This window comes from Mastigoproctus giganteus, chromosome 2 (genome assembly GCF_048544385.1).
Source record: "Mastigoproctus giganteus isolate SK-2022 chromosome 2, ASM4854438v1, whole genome shotgun sequence".
Lineage (NCBI taxonomy): Eukaryota > Metazoa > Arthropoda > Arachnida > Uropygi > Thelyphonidae > Mastigoproctus > Mastigoproctus giganteus.
The window spans coordinates 1159005-1184369 of NC_143576.1; the positions used below are offsets into that span (position 1 = coordinate 1159005).

The 25365-nt window shown below is 37.1% G+C and overlaps 1 protein-coding gene across 2 annotated transcripts in view; it reads right to left on the bottom strand.

Moving 5' to 3' along the window:
* l(3)80Fj (lethal (3) 80Fj) overlaps positions 1-25365 on the bottom strand; it is a 694407-nt gene that overhangs the window by 195259 nt on the left and 473783 nt on the right. For both annotated transcript variants that reach the window (XM_090387924.1, XM_090387932.1), the window contains exons 40-41: positions 24805-24875; positions 9247-9462 (exon numbers count right to left, since the gene is read on the bottom strand). In XM_090387924.1, coding sequence (XP_090244050.1) covers positions 9247-9462; positions 24805-24875 — 287 coding nt within the window. The remainder of the gene's footprint in view (positions 1-9246; positions 9463-24804; positions 24876-25365) is intronic.

The window sequence follows — 25365 nt, forward strand, 5'->3', positions numbered from 1 at the left end:
AAGATCTCCAGTTTACAAATTCAAGCTGTGATTTACATATAACTGCATTCCCGCCAAAATGATTCTGCAATACTTCTTTACTCACTCACTCCATTATTTTCCCAGGAAGACATCTAGCTTTTGGGCCAAATAAGCTTTATTTGCCTTTATACCACTTTGTGAATAGGAGGGAGGGAGGGTTGCCGATCCACCCTGAAGACTATGACAAAGGGTTGTCATAATCATCAGGGTGGATCGGTGTAACCTCAGGACTCAATGTTGGGCCCACTTCCTATTTCTAATTTTAGTAAATGATACTAATGAGGTCTTTGAAGGAGTGAAAGGTGATTAAAAATCCAAACCTGGCCATGTTGCTTCAAAAAGACTTGGACTGTTTGCAAGTATGGTATGAAAAATTTTGGTTTAGTTTGATGTTTAAGTTAAACTTAAAGACTAAAAGATTAATGGTAGCCGCAGGCAGAGGCGAAAGTGATACTTACACAACTTCTCTAGTAATGAGCAGCAGCCTAGAGAGCAAATTGCTGGGAACTTCAAGGTCTGCTGGGAGTCATCATGGAACAAGTAAATACATGGGCTGTGTTAGGTTAAATAAAAGTAAGAACATGCATGTATACTTATGCTAGAAGTACTGTAAATAAACTTGATGAATTTGAAGTGCTGATCAAGACATCAAAGGCAGATATTGTTGGGATATCAGAGACATGGTGTCACATAGATATAAGCAGTGCAGAATTGGGATTTGGGGAGTACAATGTGTACAGGAAGGATAGACAGGGTATGAAGGGAGGACAGGTTATGCTGTTAGTTAAGAAACACAAAATCTAAGGAAGCGCATCCAGTTGACACAGGTGGACAGTGCAATGTTGAGTCTGTTTGGTGTGACAAACACTGGAAAAGGAAAAACGAGACTAGGAATATGTTATAGGCCAAATAACTTTGATGCATACAATGAACAGTTGTGCAGAGAAATAGAATGGCCAGTAAATCTGAATGTCTTGTAATGGGGGATTTTAACTTTCCAAATATTGGCAGGAACTTGTGGATTGGTCACTCGCAAGCTAGCAAGACTTTTGTGGATTTATTGGAGGATTGTTTTCTACAGCAACATGTTCGCAGGGCAACCAGAGGGAGCAATACCCTTGATCTGATTATCAGCAGTGTACTGATGCAGGATTTACTTAAAGATGTAACTACTATCAAGGGTAAAGGGAAGGGTTTTTGTTTCCGTAAAGGTGACTACAGTGGTCTCAGACAGTTTCTAAATTCTATACAGTGGGATCAACTGATGATGTTACCAACAGAGAATTCTAAATGGGAAGGCTTCAAGGACTTAATTTTGGAAGCTACTAAGCTTTTCATAGCAACTAAGAAATAGTTGTTCAGGGTTCAGGCCTAAATGGATGTCGGATGAATGAATGATGCTCGAGGCAGAGAAGAAAAATGCATGGGATGCACATAAATTATCAGGTGACACGGAAGCATGCAGCAGATATAAGCTAGTCGGTAAACAAGTCACAAAGGAGGCAAAGAAAAACAGCAGACTTCTTTACTTACGTAAGCTCCAGAAGGAAGGGGATGAATCAGATTGGTCCACTTAACATAGATGGTTCGACTATTGATGATCCTGCTCAAGTAGCTCATAAAATGAATGAGTATTTTGCATCTACATTCACACGAGGAGTTATTCAAAGAGGAGAATGCCAGACGTTTATCACACTAACAGGGAGCTAAGTGATTTTGTAATAACTGAGAGAAAAGTGGAGAAGAAAGTGTTGAAATTAAACATATCAAAGGCATCTGGGTCAGATGGAATCTATCCAGTTATAATGAGGGAGGCAGCAAGGGAAATAAGCAAACCCTTAATCATCATTATGAGAGCATCCTTAGAGTCAGGGGAGATCTCCATGGACTGGAAATGTGCAAATGTATCCCCAATTCACAAAGGGGTTCAAAGGGTCACACAAATAATTATAAACCTGTTAGTTTGACTTCTTTTCCGGGAAAAGTAGTAGTAGTAGTAGTAGTAGTGGCATGTGATGCAAGAAAGCAAATGTATAAGCTTATGCAGCATCAGCCCAAAAAAAAAAAAAAAAAAAAAAATCACACCATTCCCTCCAAATGCCTGTCCAGTTCCTCCTTAAATTTATTCAACCTATCAACTTCCACGACAGATGGAAGTTTGTTCCAGCAATTAACCACCCGCTGGCTAAAGGCAAATTTCCGCACATCTATTCTACATCTGTCTTTTCTTAATTTGAATTTATGCCCCCTTAGGTTCGTAATCTGAACAAGTGGAAGGATCCCATCAGAATTCAGTGTGCTCAATCCATTCAAGGCCTTATATACCTCAATCAGATCACCGCGCAGGTGCCTAGTCTCCAGCCACTGCAATTTGCAGAACTTAAGCCTCTCTTGGTAAGAGGATCCCTTCATTCCCCTCACCAATCTTGTTGCCCTTCTCTGTACACGCTCAAGTAAATCTACATCCTTCCTAAAATGAGGTCTCCAGACCTGTACGCAGTACTCAAGGCGTGGCCTGACCATTGCCTTATACAGAGGGATAATCACCTCCTTTTCCCTGCTAGCAAAAGTCCTATATATCATTGACAAAACCCCATGACCTGCCCTGGCAGCCTGTCTGCATTGCTCAGAGAACTTCACATCTGACTGCACAATTACTCCCAGGTCTTTTTCATTTTCTACCACCTTAAGTGTAGTACCACACAGTTGGTACGTTTCTCTGGGGTTATTTCTACCCATATGCAGTACTTTGCATTTGTCAAGGTTCAACTTCAGTTGCCACTTCTTAGCCCATCTGCCCAAATTATCTAGATCCTGTTGCAGTAGCAGACTGCCATTACTGTCATTAACAACCCTGCCAACCTTTGTATCATCTGCAAACTTCGACATTAAGCCTGATATACCTTCATCAATATCATTGATAAATATACAAAACAACAGTGGACCTAACACCGAACCCTGTGGGACTCCACTAATAACATTAGTCCAAGAAGAGCAGCACCCATTGATTACCACCCTCTGTCTTCGAGCACTTAACCATCCTTTTATCCATTGTAGCAACTTACTCTTAATACCATTCTGCTCCAATTTGTACAATAGTCTTCCATGCGCAACAGTGTCAAAAGCTTTCCTGAAATCCAAATATATGATATCAAAATTGTTTTTTGCATCCAGTTCCTTTGTAACCACATCATAATATCCTATCAAATTTGTCAGACAAGACTTTCCCTTAACAAACCCATGCTGTGTCTGAATTATTGCTGCAGTCTTGTCTAGATGATCCTGCAATGCATCTTTAACCAGCGACTCCATTATTTTACCCGGAACAGAAGTTAAACTAACTGGTCTGTAATTACTCGTGTCACCCTTCGATCCCCCTTTGTGAATTGGGGATACATTTGCACATCTCCAGTCCGTGGGAACCTCCCCTGAGTCCAAGGATGCTCTCATAATTATGGCTAAGGGTTTGCTTAGTTGCCTTGCCGCCTCCTTTAATATAACTGGGTAGATCCCATCCACCCCAGGTGCTTTTCTTACGTTTAACTTCAACAATTTCTCTTCCACTTTGCTCTCAGTTATTACAAGATCATTAAGCACCCTGCTACAATTTGATAACCTTCTGCCATTTTCAAACCATAATAATTCCTCACGTGTGAATGTAGATGCAAAATACTCATTCAGTTTGTTTGCTATCTGAGCAGGATCATCAACAGTCGACCATCGATGTCAAGTGGACCAATCAGATTCATCCCCTTCCTTTTAGAGTTTATATAAGTAAAGAAATCCTTGCTGTTTTTCTTAGTATCTTTTGCCAAGGATTTCTCGTAATCTGCCTTCGCCTGCCGAACCTCCTTTGTGACCTGATTACAGATTAACTTATATCTGCCATAGGCTTCTGAGTCGCTTGATAATTTATATGCATGCCATGCATTTTTCTTCTCTGTTACGAGTCTCATTAATTCATTTGACAACCATTTAGGCCTAAACCTGGAACAATATTTCTTAATAGGTATGAAACTTTTAGTAGCTTCCACGATTAATTCCTTGAATGCTTCCCACTTAGAATTTACTGTTGGTAACATCGTCAGTTGATCCCACTGTACAGAATTTAAAAACTGTCGGAGACCACTGTACTCGCCTTTACGGAAGCAAAAACCCTTTCCTTTAATTTGTTAAGGGGAAGTCTTGTCTGACCAATCTGATTGGATACTATGATGTGGTCACAAAGGAATTGGATGCAAAAAAATAATTTTGATATCATATACTTCGATTTCAGGAAAGCTTTTGATACTGTTGCATGGAACACTGTTGTACAAATTGGAGCAGTATGGCATTAAGGGTAAGTTTCTGCAATGGATAAAGGGATGGTTGAGTGGAAGACGTCAGAGAGTGGTAATAAATGGACACTGTTCTTCGTGGAGTAATGTTATTAGGGGAGTCCCCCAGGTCCGGTGCTGGGGCCATTGTTGTTTTGTGTATTTATCAATGATATTGATAAGTTATATCAGGCTTAATGTCCAAGTTCGCAGATGATACAAAGTTTGGCAAGGTAGACAGTATTCTATTACAACAGGATCTAGAAAGGTTAGGCAGATGGACTGAGAAGTAGCAACTGAAGTATAACATTGACAAATGAAAACTACTCCATATGGGTAGCAGTAACAGTAACCCAAGAGAAATGTACCAAATGTGTGGTATTACACTCAGGGAGGTGGAGAACGAAAAAGACCTGGGGGTAACTGTGAAGTTATGAAGTTCTCTGAGCAGTGCAGACGGGCTGCCAGAGCAGGTCATGGAGTTTGTCAATTATATATAGGAATTTTGCTAGCAGAGACAAGAAGGTGATTATCCCTTTATATAAGGCAATAGTCAGGCCACACCTTGAATACTGTATACAGGTCTGGAGGTCTCATTTCAAGAACGATGTAGATACAGGTCTGGGCCTGTATACAGAATGAGTACAGAGAAGGGCAACAAGGTTGGTGAGAGGAACAAACGGGTGCACTTACGAAGAAAGGCTTAAGTTCTGCAAGTTGCAGCATCTGAAGACTAGGCACCTACGGGGTGATCTGATCGAGGTGTATAAGGCCTTGAATGGTTTGAGCAGGCTCAATGCTGACGGAATATTGAGGAAAGACAGTTGTTGAATAGATGTGTGGAAGTTTGGCTTTAGCCAGCAAGCAGTTGATTGCTGGAACAGACTTCCATCTGTAGTTGTGTAAGTTGATAGCTTAAATAAATTTAAGGCTGAACTAGGCAAACATTTGAAGTGACCGGATGGGTGAAATAGGAAGTTTTTTTTTTTTTTTTTTTGGCTGAGTTGATGCTGTATAAGTTTCCTTTCTTGCATCATATGTCTCATATGAAATTTAAATTTAATGCTTCTAAATGTACAGGTATGCATTTTGGAAACATACATCCTGAAGTCATATATATATAAGCTAAGGGTAGAGGAGCAAGACAAAAAAAGACCTCAACTGTTAGAGCTCAACCTGACATGATATTTTTCATACAGTATAAAAGACTAAGAAGGCACAAGTGGAGTACTGTCCATGATTATAGGATCACTAGTAGGGAAATTAAGTTATCTCGTTATACAAAACAATGATTAGACTTTATTTGGAATATTATACAGTAATACCCCGACTTACGCGAACTCGGAGTTACGCGGTTCTTGATTTTTTTCGTTTGGCAACGCTGCCGCCCACTATCTTCAAGGTTGTTTTTCATATGTTATCGATATACAGTGCGACGGCGGAGAATGAGAGCAAAAGATGAACAAAATTCAACTTTGCTGCTTTTATGTTTTTTATATCAGTGAAGGGGAAACACATTTCACCATAATAACGTAAAAACCAACACAATTCCAGCAATCGGTATAATCGCAAATGCAATTAGATGGAGTTTACTACCAGTTTATAACAGATTTCACTAGCAGAAATGCAACTGGATTTTTATTGTTTTATGGTAGTAACCCCTAGAAATGTGAGGTGTTAATTGTGTATCTCTGCCTTTATGGTGTTGTTTATTCAGTTGCTACATGCGCGCAGCTTTGTTTATGCGTATCAAGCGTGCCTCCTCGTTTTGTAATTGTGCTTTATTCCCTAAAAATGAGTAAAATACTTAATTAAAAGGTGTGAAAAGGAAGCGTCCTGGTGAAGACACTGCAGATTCAGAGAGAAAAAGAAAAGCAATTATCGATAAACAGAGGCGGATAAACTGGGTCAAAAATTCTTACCCGGGAAAATTTATAGTGGCCTCATACTATGGTTTATGGCCAAAATCACACAGGCCCACCGGGGTTTCCCCGGTAAGGCTTATGGCCAGTCCACCTCTGTCGATAGAGAAAAAATATGAAATTGTGGAACGCTTTGAGCGAAATGAAAGACCATGTGATATTGCACGTGCTACAGGCCTAAATGAAGCAACTGCGAAAAGCACATGACAATTGCAAACTTGACAGGTTTAAAATTGAAAAGGGCTCAATTTACTGTAAAGGGCTTAAAAATTTTAGAAAACATAGACTCCAACGAAGAACGCGTTATAGCTACAAAGCAAGGAATAAAAAAATTATTAGCTTGCTACGAAGGAATTCTGCGTGAAAAAAAGAACGCGCTGTGTCGTCAGACGAATTTGTTAGATTTTATGAAGCCATCGACATCGAAATAACTTTTTTACGTAAGTCATTTGTTTTTTTTAATACATATTTTGTATTAATATGTATAAAGAACTGCAATTTTATTAATATTTTTCTTCTAAACTAGTGTTTTTGTTAGTCCTTGGTCCCAATTAAGCAAAATTTATATGTATTTATATACAAAGTTTTACCCCGACTTACGCGAATTCGACTTACGCGCTTTTCGTCGGACCCACCTATCGCGTAACTTCGGGGTATTACTGTATACATGTTTGGGGAATGCACCTAAAAATGAAAGGGAAATTTTGAGAGATAGTTAACAAAAAAAAAAAAAAGGGTGAACAAATTAGTGATGAGCAGCACAGAAATTGAAAATTACTCATCAAAGGGAAAGGGAAGGTCTTGTGATTGAGACATATAAGATGCTGAAATGGCTGATAAGATGAATGAAGGAGGACTGCCCCCCCCCCCCTCCAACAACTGAAAGAAAAAATGGAGGCAGCGAATATAAAATCTCAATGAACAATTTTATTTTTTTATTTTGGCTGATGTAGAAAAACATCATATGCTTGCATCATTTGGCCTTACTAATATCACCTTGCATACTTACCTTTGTACTATCCAGTACAATTTTTTTGGTGAATTATGAAATAAACCTTTATTTATAAGAGTAAAGTTTTTATTAGTAAAACAAAACGGCTTACTTGTACATGACTGTAAAAGCATACCTTAATTTCTATTATTCTGACATACATACATGTACCAAAGATGTGCAATTGTTTCAAGTTTCTCTGGCTACACCTGTTGGTACTACAAGCAACTTAGCAAAAAAAAAATGTTTACAAAAGAAGTAGAGTAACTATGGAATGAAGTTGTATAATTTATTTACAAATTTTTGACAGAATTTAAAAGTGAAATTCAGTTTTATTAACTCTGAGCTTGATTGAAAATGTGAAAAATATATATATATATATACAGTGGATTCCAGTTATTTGGGCCACCGGTTAATTGGGGCAGCCGTTTATTTGGGGAAAATCTTAAAAAACAGAAACCAATCGAGAAAATAGCCAGGATTTACTTCGCTTAATTGGGACAGCATGCCGTTTAATCGGGGCAGGAGACCTTAGCACTGGAGATTACCCTACGATTGTCTCAGACGGTACCACGTGGTTCAGTTGAAATTCTGGAGGTCACAACCATAAAACAATAAAAATAATTAGCAGTCACATGTTTATTGGGCTTTTCTGTTAGTGAAATCTATCATAAATGGACAGTAAACTCGATCTTACTGAATTTGCGATAATACCAACAGCTGGAATTCTGTGGGTTATTATGGTGAAATGTTTTTACACTTCCATGAAATCTTCAATCATATAAAAAAATAAATTTTCAGATCTTCTCTCTTCATTCCTATTTTTAAAGCTGTTACTCGGTTCTCACTTGCGCGTATTGTGTTACTTGCAATTTGTGTGTGCCATGTTCTTTGTTACTGATTGCTTATCTTTTTACTGTTTTAAATTTTAACCCCCCCCCCACAAATGTGAGTGAACAGAAATGTCAACTAGTTCGTATGTACATATTGCAGCACATATTAATTATTCCGATTATTATGTATATTCTTCCGATTTTCACATATCATTTAATTTTTTAATTGGTAAGGTAATAAAGGGTAAATTTGTGCTTAATATATCTTTGCTTTTATAGCCTGTGGATAATATTCCCCCTATTTTCGCTAATTAGAATCGCTGTTTAATAGAATTAAAATTCAATTCACAAACATGATCACAATGACCGGCGCTTACTGCACATCGAATAGTGAACGGTACTTTACTATTTTGAGTTCGTCGTAATGTGATTTGATTGTACAGTGAACTAATTGTAGGGGGGGAAAGTACATTGTATTTTTAACTATTTACGTGAAACTTTGGATAATTGGGGCAGCCGCTTAATCGGGCCAAAATGCACTAGTCCCTTGTGTCCCAAATAACCGGAATGGACTGTATATGTTTCAAGGAGTTAACTGAAAGATTTTTATTTAAGGAAAGTAAATTCAATGCCTATAAGTTTTGTTTCTCAAATATTAGCTAAGCATTATTTAAATGAGCAGTTAAAATGGAGCATGATATTTACTATCATTGCTAAGCAATTAACCAAGTATAATCATAGATTGTGATTTGGATAATATAATAAAATCTTCTTTCAGAATTATTATTTCCAGTGCAAGTAAACAGAAAACGTAGTTAAGACGTTCAAAAACAAAATTTAAACCAAATGCTGTAAAGACACAGTGATGTGTAAAAATAAACTTTTTTTTGTGATCAGACTAGATATTTATAACAGGAATGTTCATGAATGCTAAAACTATCATGCACATTCTTATAATAAATTAAATATCTATGTTGAAATTTTACTAAGTTTATAAACTTTATTAAAACCACCCACTCAATCATTTTTTATAAAATTTTAAGAAAAATATAGCCATAGCTCAAAACCATACCTTATATTTTTAAGCAAGGGTCATCTCAAATTTATAATCAAATATATTTTAAAAACAGCAACTTAGGGGGAGGGGGGGAAACAAAACTTACCTGTCTTTTCTCATAGCTGTTACTGGCCAGACAACCTAGAAGCAAGGAAAACAAAGTTGGCAAAATTTCTCTTAAGGTGCGGGGCGTATTTGTAACTACTACCTTCCAAACGTGAAGAGCAGCTTGCCTCACCATTACCGCAACATCAGAGCGACCCATGTACAAACCTGCAAGTACTCTGTTCCTGCGTTCCATTCCAAGTGCATACAAAATGGCCTAACAAAAAAAAAAAAAAAAAAATTAAATACATTAAGGGTAGTAGCATTAATGTTAGTATTTCTATTACAGTATCCCTGTATACCACTATACACATTACAGAAAACTGAATAACTGTTTGGTATTTATTACTAAAACATATTTTTCAAGAAATAGCATTAGCAGAGGCATTTGATGCAAAAGACGCAAGCTTATAATACAGTATCAGCCAAACAAAAAAAAAAAAAAAAAAAAACACCATACTTTCACCCATCCATTCTCTCCGAAAGTTTCTTGACATTTATTTCAGATAACTTCTACAACAACAGATGGATGTTTTTTCCAGCAATCAACCACCCACTGGCTAAAGGCAAATTTCCAAACATCTATTCTACAAATGATTTTGCCTCAATTTCAATTTATGCCCCCCTCAAATTGCATAATCGCAGCAAGAGGAAGAATCCCATCAGCATTGAGCTTGCTCAGACCATTCAAGGCCTTATACACCTCAATCACATCACTTTGCAGGTGACTAGTTTCCAGATGCTGCAATTTGCAGAACTTAAGCCCATTTTCGTAAGAGCAACCCTCAACAATCTTCCTGCCCATCACCGTACATGCTGAAGCAACTGTACTATCCTTCCTAAAATGCAGCCTCTAGACCTGTATGCAGTACTCAAGGTGCGGCCTGACCATTGCCTTGTACAATGGGATAATCACCCCCTTTTCCCTGCTAGCAAAATTTCTGTATATCATTGATAATACCCCACGATCTGCTCTTGCAACCTGTCTGCATTGCTCAGAAAACTTCATATCTGACTACACAATTGCTCCCAAGTCTTTTTCATTCTCTACTACCCTTAGTGTAGTACCGCACAGTTGATACATTAGTCTGGGGTTACGTTACCCATACATTGTAAACTTTGCATTTTACAATGTTAAATTTCAGTTGCCACCTCTCAGCCCATCTGATCAACTTTTCTAGATCCTGTTGCAGTAGCATATTGTTATTACTGTCATTAACAACCCTGCCAACCTTGGTATCGTCTGCAAACTTAGAGCCTGATGTACCTTCATCAATATCATTGATCAATACAGAAAATAACAATGAGCCCAACACCAAATCATGGTGGACTCCATTAATAATATTAATCCACGAAGAGTATTGTCAATTAATTAGCAGCTTCTGTCTTCTAACACTCAACCATCCCTTTATCCATAGCAGCAAATTGCCCTTAATGCCACACAGCTCCAATCTGTGCAGTAGTCATCCATGCATAAAAGTATCAAAAGCTTTCTTGAAATCCAAGTATATGATATCAAAATTATTTTTTTCGCATCCAGTTCCTTTGTGAACGCATCGTAGCATCGAATCAAATTGGCCAGACAAGCAATTCCCCTTTAAAAACTCATGCTGTGTCTGAACTATAACTGCAGTCTTGTCTAAATGATCCTCCACTGCTTCCTCAACCAATGACTCCATTATTTTCCCCGGAACAGTAAAGTTACAGTTTGATAAGCTTCTGGTCTCCACTTCCCTACAGAATTCCTCATGTGTGAATGTAGATTCAAAATACTCATTCAGTTTGTAATCTACCTGATCAGGATCATCAACAGTCGAACCGTCCATATCAAGTGGACCAATTTGATCGTTCCCACTTCCTTCTAGGGTTTACATAAAGTAAAGAAATCTTTGCAGTTTTTCTTTGCACCCTTTGCCAAAGATTTGTAATCTGCCTTAGCCTACCTAACCTCCATTGTGACTTGATTACAGATTAGCTTATATCTGCCATAGGCTTCTGTGTCACCTTATAATTTATATGCATCCTACACATTTTTCTTCTCAGGCAAGAGCCTCATTAGTTCATCCGACGTCCATTTAGGCCTAAACCTCGAACAATATTTATTAATCGGTATGAAAAGCCTAGTACCTTCCACAATTAACTCCTTCAATGCTTGCCATTTGGAATTTGCTGTTGGTAATATCATCAGTTGATCTCACTGCACAGAATTTAAAAAATGTCTGAGACCACTATAGTCACCTTTACTCCTGATGGTAATTATATCTTGAAGTCAATCACACATCAGCACACTGTGATCACTGCCACCTAGTGGTTCCTTTATCTGCAAATTCTTGCAGATCAACTGATGGTAATATCATCAGTTGATCTCACTGTATAGAATTTAAAAAATGTCTGAGACCACTACAGTCACCTTTACTCCTGATGGTAATTATATCTTGAAGTCAATCACACATCAGTACACTGTGATCACTGTCACCTAGTGGTTCCTTTATCTGCAAATTCTTACTATACGAATAATCACTGCTAATAACCAGAGAAGAGAGTATTACCCTCCCTGGTTCCCTCTCGAAATGCTGCTACAGAAAACAATCATCCAATAAATCGACAAAAGCCTTGCTAGTGTGTGAGCGACCAACCCACAAGTTCCAGTCAATATCTGGGAAGTTAAAATCACCCATTTACGAGATATTCTGATTTAGCCCACTCTATTTCTCTGTACAACCCTTTGTTGTACTCATTAGAGTCATTAGGCCAATAACACACTCCTACTTTTATTTTTGCTTTCCCAGTGCTTATGTCACACCAAACTGACTCAACATTTACTGTCCATCTATGTCAACTGGATGCACTTCCTTAGATTTTATGTTTTTCTTAATTAAAAACATAACCCCTCCTCCTTTCTTATGTCTATCCTTTCTGTACACACTGTACTACCCAAATTCCAATTCTGCATTCCTAATATCTGTATGACACACACATCTCTGATATCCCAACAATATCTACCTTTGATGTTTTGACCAGCACTTCAAATTCATGAAATTTATTTTCTTTACATTTTGCATTGGTGTACATGCAAGTATACTTGCACCAATCCTTATTATTAGTTACCCTAACACAAACCATGTATTTATTTGTTTCATGATGACTGCCATCAGTCCCTGAAACCCCCAGCCATCCAGGCCACTGCTCATTCTAATAAAAATAGTGCAAGAATCACCCTCACCTCTGCCTGTGGCTACTTTTAACCTTTTAGTCTGTGAATTCCCCCCAAGCCAGCAGTTTTCCAACCCACCCAACACTGCCTCAATAGTATCAGCAAACACTCTTGCACCCCTTCTATTTAAGTGTATACCATCCCTGTAGAAGCAGTCTCTCCTGTTAAGAACAGACCACGCTGAGAAAAATTCTACCCCATGAGCTTTGCACAATCCCCTCAAGGCCAAATTGATTGACAAGGTTCTCATCATGTTTGGGCAGAATTGCAAATGCTTTCAAATTTAACCCTAACTCAAGACTTTTTATCAACATTGACCTGTACTTGTTAAGTAAATCTGCAGATCTCCTACTCTTAATGTCAACGTGTACAACAATATCACCCTTTGTGCCCTTAAAAGATGATATCTGCTCTACAACATCATCAACTTTTGCCCCTGGAAGACATACCTTGATCATATTCTATCTATCCTTTTTACACAATATATCACCAGTCTCCCTGACAATAACTAACTCATGTGGGACCAGCACATTCTGCCCTGGAGATAGCTGCTGTGTTTCCTGATGCACAAGAGTGAGTGTTGGAGTTGAGTTGGGCAGCTGAAAGCTTGATGAGCCTTCATATTAATTTCTTTGAGGGCATCTACCATACACCTCAAGCTCTCATTGAAACCCATCAGAATGCTGAGTTGGCGCCTAATTTCTAGATACTTTCTGCACCTAGCAGAGAGTATCTAGAAATTAGGCACACAAAGACATCCTCTTGGCTAGATCATGTTCTGTTTCAGAGAGTTCAGCAAACATTTCAAAAGTTGCACATTTTTTTAGGCATTGCATTGGAGAATCGCCCCCCTCAGTTCTCCCACAAGTCACAGCACTCCTGCCACTCTGTGCCCGTTGATTTGCTGCTCTAGCCTGGGGCATGGTATTGAAAATTAATAAGATCAATAAATTTAATAATTAATTAATTATCAATACTACATCATCTAATCAAATCCTAAATGCAGTAATATGTATTAAACTATCTAATTTTAAGTTAGAGCTACCTATTTACCACAATTAAAAATTTTAATTCCTTACTCTCTATACGAAAACAATGGCTGCAAGACTTGAACAAAACAATGGTTTTACATATATTAAATACTAACCTACAAAAAACTATCTAAATTAAAAATAAAAATAACCAGCGTAACTAGAACTATAAGCCTACTTATAATAAAGTACAAGTAACCTTAAGGCATCGTTATTGTTAATCAGATCAAGAGTATTTCTTCCTCTGGTTGCCTCTCGAACAAGCTGCAGTAGTAAACAATCATCCAATAAATCCACAAAAGCATTGCTAATGTGGGAATAACCAACCCACAAGTTCCAGTCAATATCTGGGAATTTAAAATCACCCATTATAAGACAATCTGATTTACTGGCTCACTCTATTTCTCTGTACAGTTGTTTGTTGTACTGATCAAAGCCATTAGGCCTATAACACAATTTTGCTTTTCCAGTGCTTGTGCCACACCAAACTGACTCGACATTGCACTGTCCACCCATGTCAACTGGATGTACTTAATTAGATTTTATGCGTTTCTTAACTAACAGTTCAGAAGCCGAATAAATTCGCCATCCACGGTCATTTGCTCTTCTGAGTTGCAATAAAAAGATAAACCCCACTGAAAAATAGATTTACTCCCTATCACTTCTCTTGTTTTACTGTGGTTTTCTGAAGCATAACTCCTCCTCCCTTCCTATCCTGTCTATCCTTTCTGTACACATTGTACTTCCAAATTCCAATTCTGCATAAGTTATACCTGTGTGACACCACGTCTCTGATAACCCGACAATATTTGCCTTTGATGTCTTGACCAGCACCTCAAATTCATTAAATTTATTTACTATACTCCTAGCATTGGTATAGATGTTAGTATACATGCACCTCTTCTTACTCTTAGTTACCCTAACACAGCCCATGTATTTATTGTTCCATTATGACTCCCGGCTGTCCTTGAAATCACCAGCACCTTGCTTTCCAGGCTTTGCTGCTCATTCCAATATAAGCAGTGCAAGAATCAATTTCACATCTGCCTGCTGCTACTGTTAATCTATTAGTCCATGAATATGATAAATCATGTATGTGTGAATCTCACTGCTGAGATTTACTGTGACATTTTAGAATTTATCCTTATTAAATTTTGCAATCCTTCAATATTTGTTGTTGATGGGATTACAAAATTTAATAAGGAGAAACTTTTCTATTTTAATCTTGTTTGGGGACAAAGTTTTATACATTAAATATTGGTAAACATTAAAAGAAAATTGGACTGTGTAAAATGATTTTTCATAAAATTACTATAATATAAAATATCTTCTTAAACTTTAAAAATGAGCAAATGTAATTATAAAATCACGGCTACCCTTTTCTCAATACTGAATGTATTATTATAAGTAAAGTTCCCAAAAGAACACAATTTATTGATAATTGATAAACACTTGTCATACACAAATTACAGTATAATAGCTGAAACAGCAAACATTATTTGCTATATGGTGCTTTGGAATCAGCACATCAAAAATTTTTTAAACATCCAGAAATGCAAACACTTCTTGCTGCCTATGGTATCTTCAAAGTAACATCACACCATAAAACTGTATCTGAATGTTTAAGACATATTGTATTTGAGTTAATTTGTATTTTTAAATTTTACTGAATATTCAAACTTTAGAGCATAAACACTTTAATATTTGGTTTTTAACATCGGACTGCAAATCCTTTAGAAATTTCAGTTTCATTTCCATCTAGTTTACATGGGCTGCCTTCAAATGCTCAATATTTCTGAGCAACATCAAATACAGTAAAGTACATGATGAGAAAAAGAATTTTCTCAGTGTGCATTTTTCGCAGGATTTTCTCATCTAACATTTTGTTTAATGACTGTGGAAATTGCTTATTTTTTCTTACAGTTTTCCGTATTCAATAGAGAAATGAAAGAAACAGCAACTCGCATACTTTTACTTTTATTTTTGCAGTTGACAAATATGGCTGAAAGTCAGCTTTTCATCGAATATGAACACCAACAATTCTGTCTGATATTACTGGAACAGCATTTTGTACAAGCCTCAATTCAGGTTCATGATGAAGATTACTTGAGACAGAAATGCATGCAAATGGTCTTCTGTAGCAAGAACATAAAACCATTTCTACTTACCAGGAATTGAGACAACAATGATTAGACACAGTTGTCTTTCAATGACCATCATGTTGCACAATTGGAAAAATATGCTAAATTCATCAAAATAGTCTCTGTTTACAGTTGGAGAAAGTTGTTCTGTGATGTAATTCACTTTGATGGCAACACTCAAGCACGGTACTAAGTACTATAGGTTCTAATACCTCTCGTGTTTGGGGTTCACATAAAAAAAAAAAAAAAAAAAAACACTACCCACCACATCTGTCCATCCCTTTTAAAGATATGTCTGATTCTTTCTTAAATTTAATCATGCTACCCACTTCCACAACACCAGATGGTAGTTTGTTTCAACAATCACTCTCTGGCTGAAAGAAAATTTTTTCCATTTGGGTTTATGAAACAAACTACCATCTGGTGTTGTGGAAGTGGGTAGCATGATTAAATTTAAGTTTTTTTTTGTCCGGTGGTGTGCATTCCCACCCCAACTGGGTTCAGCAAGTTAACTCTATAATTTTTACTCTATCTAGAGAGCTGAAACTCATTATAGCTGGAGCCAAAACTGTTTTCTTGAATTTTCCCACTTAAATTTTCAGAAATTTCTATTCAATTTCACGCAAACGACAAAAATATGACACTGAGTATGCATTTTTTCAGGCCTTTTCAATTTATTTTTCCACCCCCCACCCTAACCAGCCTAGGGCTTATGAAACCCGAAACTTGATTCATTTGTTGATCTAGAGCGCGAATTTCTGTTTACAGAGAGGAGTAGTTTTGATAAATAACTTCGCCCTTCATGAGCGAAGCATGGGAATCATATTACGTCACATCATCCTCCATACAGCTATATCGAGAACCCAAAGAAAACAAGCAAAAGACAAACGCAAGCTACTGTTAGTTGACATAAGAAGCAATAAAGCAAAACAGTAGCAACAACTGTTTCTGAAAGGCGAAGAGATCGTATTTCCTTTCTTCAATGTGTATTGCACCTACTAACAGAAAATCAAGGAAATTCATCTATCGGAAACGGAAAAAACTGATAATACTGCAATGTGCATTTGATATAAAAAAGGTTTGCCCAATTGTAATTGTTTTTAGGGAACAACATTGGAACAGCAGATTCCTGAATTTGATCTTCTAACGAAACTTCAAGAAAGTATTTCTATTTATACCTGAGTTATAAACTTTGAAGACTGGTGCATCTAAGAGAGAGAAAATAAAAAAAATTATCTGCTATGAATAATGGATTGTTTCTTGAAATGTGTATTCTTCACAAAACTGCAATATTTTCTAACAATACAAAGCTAACAGATTACAACTAATGGACTGCTCAAAAAAGTATTGTTAGAAAATATTTGCTTGTTACGCTTTGATGTTATCACAAACAGAGAAATTCTGTTTTAGTTCAGAAGCCGAATAAATTCGCCATCCACGGTCATTTGCTCTTCTGAGTTGCAATAAAAAGATAAACCCCACTGAAAAATAGATTTACTCCCTATCACTTCTCTTGTTTTACTGTGGTTTTCTGAAGATGCGCAATTTCACACAATCAAGTCGGTGACTGCTAAATGTGGCACTGTTTCTTGTATTCTCTCTCTCTCTATCTTGAGATCTCCTCTGACCATGTGGTCATCAACATGGTCAGTATAAACAGAAAATTTGTTTGTCGGAATTCTGCCCACCAATGGCACCAATTATCAACTCTTTTACTCTCCTTCTAATTTACAATATGTTTAGAAAATCCACTTTGGGAAAATTCAAAAGTGCTACTTCAATTAGGAGCAAAAACCGTTTCCCCCAATGTAACGAATTACTTTAGGAACAATAAAGGACGACTACTGATGATTTTACTGACTGAAAGGAAGTTTCGACAATAAAACATCTGTACGAGACAAAAACATGCGGTCACTCAAAGGAAAGTAACCGTAGTCATTTGTATTCAAGGATAAGCTATACAACGATGTTTGAAATGTATAATGCAGTTCACTCGCTAATATTTCCAGAGGGATTATTGTGGATTTTTTCTCAAATGAGCAGCAGACTAAAATCGGACTTGTTAGTACTTCCACATCCTAGGGTCAAATGACTAATTAGAACTTCAGCACCTGTGATGAAACGTCATGCCCACCGATATCATTGGCTACAGCAATAACATAAAGAAATGAAGCAAAATATTGTAACAGAGCTATAATGCAAAATAATGTTAGAAAGTAAAAATGCAAAATATTGTTCTCTAAAACAAATGCAGTAAAGCAAAGTTTTTTTTTTTTTTTTTTTTTTAAACAAATGCGCACCGGACCAAAATCAGAATAATTAGAACTTCGGCATCCTAGGATGAAGCTGACTTAGATCTGCAATGCTATTTTTATTATTATTATTATTTTTTTTTTTATTTATTTATTTATTTTTATTTTTTTTTTATTTTGTATGGATGGCTCCTAGAACAAAAGTTCATCTCCGCCTCGTTGCTATTTTCAGTTTTTACACACTGTCAAGGTAAGGCCAGTGTGCGTGTGTCGTGTAAAAAAAAAAAAAAAAAAAAAAATCACCCCGCTGGATGAAGATAGATGAAAGGGAAGGAGAGAGAGAGAGAGAGAGAGAGAGAGTTTTTCATCCCACATGGGAGAAAGTGACAGCAAAGAAAAACTGTGTTTGTGAGCTTATGTGTGTTCTGTAGTGTAATGTTGTGTTTTGGCATTTTGGCTACCTGGAAGCAGTGATCACCTCCAGGTACTCGTCCCTAGCAGAAGGAAAGCAAGGCCTCCCCTACTACTGCACGCCCTCCTCCCTGGGGAACAAGTTTCCCAGGGAGGAAAGAAAAACTTGTATAAGATGAAGAGGTTTGTTTGTTTGTTTGTTATTTGGTTTTTAGGAACATTAGCAACTAAGGCCATATTGCTCCGGGGATATGCGATGGTCATTCCCAGACCTTTCCGCATCCTCCGTATTTGGTGGGCATGGGCTCAAACCCCAATCTAATCAAGAAGTATGTGCTATGCACTACACCACCTGTCCACCTGGCTATGGAGGCACCCCAAGATGAAGAGGGGGAAGCAGAAAACAGGAGGACTATTCCAGCTCAGGGAAGCCCCAATCCAGGATGGATTGCTAGAACAACACAAGAAAAAAAAAAAAAAAAAAAAAAAAATAATAATAATAAATAAATAAAACAAATGAAATTTAGAGCTCTGGACCTTTGACAATCTCCTGGCCTTCTCCCCACCAAAAGGGCGAACTTCCTCCCATAAGGAGCCCTCCCAACCCCCAAGTGAATGAATGGAACTGGAAATCTCAGGAACATGTACCCTGTTTTCCTTCATTCAGTAAACAGCTACTCTGTCAATGCCAGAGAAGTGTAATTACATTTGCAGGTCAGAATGGAATTCAAGCATGCAGACATATGACACTTTTTGGTGGATTTTTCAGGCATGTGTGATAATGACAATTTTTCTCTTGAAATCTTTTGGTGGTATCAAATGCATATATCAAGGAAATATTGAAGTATTCAGTAACAATTACTTACAATTTCCCAATCCGTTACTAAAGACGAGTAACAGATTGTGAAAACAATCCATTACTCGTAGCGTATGTTTTTTTTTCCATTTGCACACCAGGTGAGATGCATGTGAAGTTCCTTCAACATAAGTTTTCGAAGTTTATAACGCAGCTATGAATAATATTTTCTTGAAATTTTGTAAGATCAAATATACATCCAGGAAACTGCTGTTCCGATATAGTCCTCTAAAAACAATTACAATAAAGCGAACTTTTTTTTTAAAATGAAATGTGCATTGTAGTGATCAGTTTTTTTCTTCCATTTCCACCGTGGTTTCTGATAGATGAATTTCCTTGATTTTTTGTTAGTAGATACAATACATACTGAAGAAAGGAAAGAAGATATTTTTGTTTTTCAAAAATAATTCGTCAATTCTTTTGTACAACAATTACGAAAAGCAGTAAAACAATATGTTGTGAGAGAGCGATACAAAACATTGTTCACAAGTAATGATGCTCAACTGTTTGTTTTCCAAGAAAGTTGTAACACTAACGACGTAAACTTGACCAGTCAATTATATCTCTGTGTGTGTGTTGATTGGTTTTAGCCAGCTGCGCCGAGATAATGCGCAAATTTTAAACGAATGCTGCAACTCGTAGCATCTTCAAAGCTTCGATCGGTGTTTTGCCGAAGTCATGATTTCATAAATTGATATGTGATCGTACATTTTTGCGGTTTTCGAGTGAATTAATAGTTTTTGCTGCAATTTAAAGGTAGGAAATCAAAGAATATACTTCTGTTTATGTATATTGAGAGTTTCAATTTTGTAAATTGAGTAGAAATTATGGAAATTATTAGTTTTTTTCAGGGAGACAACTTTCAAGTGGTGGGTTAAAAATTGATGCTTAGAGGGCAGACGATAACAGGGTTAACTTTACTCAATCCACTTAAAGCCTTAAACACTTCAATCACAAGTACCTAGGTTCAACAATTTGCAGAACTGAAGTATTTTGTGGTAAGGCAACCTGCTGTGTTTTGACATATCCAGTTGCTCTACTCTACACCTGTTCCAAGAGATCCACATCTTTCTTAAAATGAAGCTTCCAGACTGGCATACATTACTCAAAATGTGGCTTCACCATCTCCTTATACAATGGGATAATCATCTTGCCCCTGCTGGCAAAATTCCTGTATGTCATTTAAAATATCCCATGAGCCGTTCTAGCAACCTGTTTGCACTGCTCAGAGAATTTCTTATTGGACTGTAAAATTATCCATAAGTCTTGGTCATTCTCCAATACCAAGATATGCAGCTTCAAATTTACTCCACTTGGAGAGAAAATCACCCTACTTCTAGAGCCTTTTTTCCAATTTGACGGAATAAAAAATGGATATTTTTATCAAGCAATCTTCACCACGGGGCTGATTAATTCAGTCATAGTGGGAAGAAAGCCCAAATAGTCCCATGAGCTGCTCTTGTGGCCTATTTGCACAGCTCTGAGAATTTTATGCTGGACTATAATATTACCCATAGGTTTTATTTGCTCTCGATCAACCAAGAATATATGTTACCACTTAACAAGTTCACTACCTGTGGTTTTCAAACATTGGTCAAAAAGATTGCTGGATACAGTGATATATTATTCTGTGATTACTGCTGCATATGAAGCATCTTGCATTTTCCTACTTTACACCTCAACTGCCTAATTTATATAGGTCTTGAGGAAGTAGCATGTCTTTATTCCAGTCATTAACTACCCTGCTAACCTTTGTATCATCTGCAAACATAGACAATAAGCTTTATATGACTTCAGCAATATCACTGATAAACAATGTAAACAGTGAGGGGGGGGGTATTAATCAATGCTGAAAGACTCCACTAATAACATCTGTTCAAGAAGAGTAGTGCCATTTATAACCACCCTCTGTCTTCTGCCAACCATCCATTTATCCATAACAGTGACTTGCCCCTAATGCCACACTGCTTCAATTTGTACAGCAGTCTTTCACGTGGAACAGTGTCAACAGTTTTACTGAAATCTAATTATATATCTAAATTATTATTATTTGCATCCAGTTCCTTTGTTATTGCCACAGTAGCTATTCAGATTTGTAAGACAGGATTTCCCTTTAATAAACCCATGCAGTGAGTTCCATATAATTCCAGTCCTGTTAAGATGATTCTGCGATACTCTTCTTTAAACACTTACTCCATTATTTTCCCTGATACAGAAGTCAAGCTTACCAGTCTATATTGCTTACATTATCTTTTGATCCCCCCTTTTGAAGAGGAGACACACATTTACACACCTCCAATTGATAGAATTCTCCCTTAATTCCAAGGATGCTGTCATAATTATGGCAAGATTTTGTGTGCCTCTTTTGTTATGTTTTTTACGTAACTGATAGATCACATTAGTGCCAGATGGCTTAATTACTTTTAGCTTTAGCAATTTCTCTTCCCTTTCTTCTCAGTTATAATGAAATCATTTAACTCCCAGTTATAACTTATTGTACTTCTGGTGTTACCATCCCTAAAAACTTTTATTTCATTTGTTAGCAAACTAAATGGGGTTATCAATATTTATGCTATTCATATCTAGTAGGCCAGTATTGTTCCTTGCCTAACCTTGGCTAATTAATAGGGCAGTGATGATATTAATATAGTTCTGACATACTAAGTTTGTATTGGAAAATTCTAATGACTGTGAGGGCTGTGCAAACAGCATTACACTAAAATTGTGCTAAGACACCATAAAATTATTTTTGCTGGCTCAGAGATGTTGTCCATTATGATCACCTACCCAATAGTGGATTTGTTTTCCTCTTGCCATCCAACAGTACCACTGCCACACATTGAGGCAAGGACTCTATAAGGCCTCTGAAGAGTTCAGGAGTTATGTTGTTCCATGCTGCAATGCTGGCACCATGATACATGCCCTGTAGATCTGCAATAGTCTGTGGTGGAGGATTTAAATAGCAGATCTATCAATTCACATAATCCCAGAGATATTCTATTTTGCCAGATATAGTAAAATAGATTATATCTCTGGGATTATGTGATTCATATCTGGCAAATTCAGTGGCCAAGGGGACTGGAGGTCACTTTTATGTATGGCAAACCACTCTCAAACAATTTTGGCAACATGGCAGGGCACATTATCCTGCTGGAGTGCACCTGTGCCATCCAGAAAGACAGTCACCATGCCCCTTTTTCATGGTGACTGTCTGATTAGCCACAATGGGTAGGCAGTTTTTAGCATTCAGAGTGCATTCAGGCTAGAGGTATGAGGGCTCCAAGAGATTAACAGGAAAACACCCAGATACCAAAACAATGCTGCCATCCTGTTTCTGTTGGACCAGGATATCAGAGCGATCCCTCTCTACAGTTTGCCACTGTACCCTGCATCTACCTCCCATATCAAAGCAGAAATGCAATTTGTCAGAAAAGGCAACTTGATTTCTAGTTGTGAATGGTCTAATGATGCTGTTCAGATGCAAACTTCAATTGTTATTGGTGGCAGTAAGTATGGTTACCTTGACCAGGAGCCTACTCTAAGGGCCCATACAGAGGAGCATTCATTGGATCATCATCTTGGAAACACTGCTGGTTGCCCTCCAAGTTAAAGTCCATGGTCAGCCACTCTACCATTTTCTGCCTATTCTCCGCACAGGGCAGGAATTTCATATCACACTGCACAATTACTCCCAAGTCCTTTTCATTTTCCACCAACATGAGTGTAGCACAACACAGTTTATATATTATTACTGCTACCCATATGCAGTACTTTGCATTTGTCAATGTTAAACTTCACTTGCCATTTTTCAGCCTCGGCCTTATTCTCTAGAGCTTGTTGCAGCTGCACCATCATTACTGTCATTAACCACCCTGCCAACCTTTGTATCAACTGCAAACTTAGACGTTAAGCATAATATACCCTCACTAATATCATTAATAAATACAGAAAACAACAACGGACACAGCACCAAACCGTGTGGAAGTCTACTAACAACATTAGTCTACAAAGGGCTGTGTCCACTGATAACCACACTTTCTTTTCCCACTCAACTATACCTTTATCCACAGCAGCAACTTTCCCTTAAGGCTACACTGCTTCAATTTGTACAGCAGTCTCTTATGTGCAATATTATCAAAAGATTTCCTGAAACCTAAGTACTGTATATAATATCAGAATTATTTTTCGAATACAGTTCCTTAATCACTGCATCATAGCACCAATCAAATTGGTCAGACATGATTTCCCCTTATCAAACCCATGCTCTGACTGAAAATATACCTGCAGCCCTGTCTAGAAGGTCCTGCATAACTTCTTTAACTTGTCATTTCATTATTTTCCATGGAACAGAAGTTAGGCTAAGAAGTCTGTAATTACTCATGTCAACCTTTGATCCTCCTTTGTGAACTGGTGAAACAATTGCACAACTCCAGCCCATAGGCTGGAGTTGTGCAATTGTTTCACCAGTATCCAAAGATGCTCTCTAAATTATGGCAGAGGATTTGCATACCTCCATTGCTGCCTCCCTTAATGTAACCAGATAGATCACATTACATCAGGTGCCTTTTTTTATTTTAAGCTTCAAGAATTTCTCTTCCAATTTCCTCAGGTATCACAAAATCATTTAGCTCCCTGTTAGAATCTGATGAGCTTCTGGCATTCCCCTCCCTAACGAACTCCTTATGTATGAATATAAATACAAAATACCTGTTCAATTTGTCATCAACAGTTAAACCATTGACATCAAGTGGCCTAAGGTGATTGAATACTTTCTTTCTACTGTTAATATAAGCATAGAAGTATCTGATGCTTTTCTTTGCCAGAGACATCTTATAATCTGATGCTTAGCTTGCAAACTTCTTTGTGACTTGTAAACAGACTAGTTTACATGTACCAAATTATCACCTGACAATTTATAACATGCATTTTCTTCTCTGCCACAGTTCATCTTTAAATCCATCAAGTTTATACACTATGTTCCTAGCAAAGTCATGAAAAATATCTCGGGAAACCCTAGTATCTCCTCCTGAGATCAGTGACTATTCATGATTGAAATTTAAGAGGCCTTTAAGAATTCCTCCCCTGATGAGATTTGAATTCAGACAGCTCCAAACAAGTGGTTTCACCAATAAAGTATTGAGGATCTCAATTAAGCTGTTGTTGTTGTTGTTTGTAGGATTTTAGGCACGTAGACAATATTGCACTGTATGCATTATGCCTGTATGTCTGTCAAGTGTGTGTGTTCACTGGAAAAACCCTACTCCCTCTGCCTGAAATTGGCTAACTACAACCCAAAGAAGAAACCTTTAGAAATTCCTCTAGTCTATGGTGGAATTCAAATAGACTTCAAATGAGTGACAAGTGGCAAAAACATACTGTCACAGAGGACATTCAATAAAGTACCATGGTTCCTGTCCTAACAGTGACCAGGGTCAACGTAACATCTGAATGACAGAATAATGGCAGAAAAGAGTGTCTAAATGAATAAATTAGCATAGTACCACCAATGCATTCTAATATATTTTTCTGACCACTATTTGCAGTTTACCAGGATATTCCAAAATTTTCAACTGACTATATTATAGATAAAAATAAAATTTATTTCCTTTCAGCCTGAAAAGCATATTTCCCAATAATAAAATATAATTCAATACCTTATGTGACTGTTCGGTACCAAAATTATCATCCTCATCAGCAGTTTCTGTAGACATCTTCCCAGATACGCCTACCAAAAGAGAACAAAAAAACGATAAAACTAATTGTTGAAAACTACTTTTTAAAATAAAATCACAATCAATTAAACTATTCATATACTGTCGGACCTCTCTTTAACGAACTTCCATATAGCGAATTTTTCTATGTAGAGGACTGTTTTGAATTCTTCTTGGTCTACACTGAAAATAGTTTCTGTATAACGAAGAAAATTTTCATACAATGAACTGATTTTAAGAGACCTGGATACGCATTGTTGGCCTTTATTGCCTAAAGGCCCTCTCTGGCCTTTAGGCATTAAAGCTGATGCTATAGAAAGCATGAATTAAGAACTAAAAGGATTAAGAATTAATCCATTTAGCTTTTAACAGTTAAAAAGATTAATTCCATGAATTAATCTTTTTAAATCTTTTTACGGGTACCACAATTTAGTGGTACCCATAAAACCCTGCAGGAGGAAACTTTTTCTATCATGGCGTGTGATAGAAAAAGATGGAAAGTTT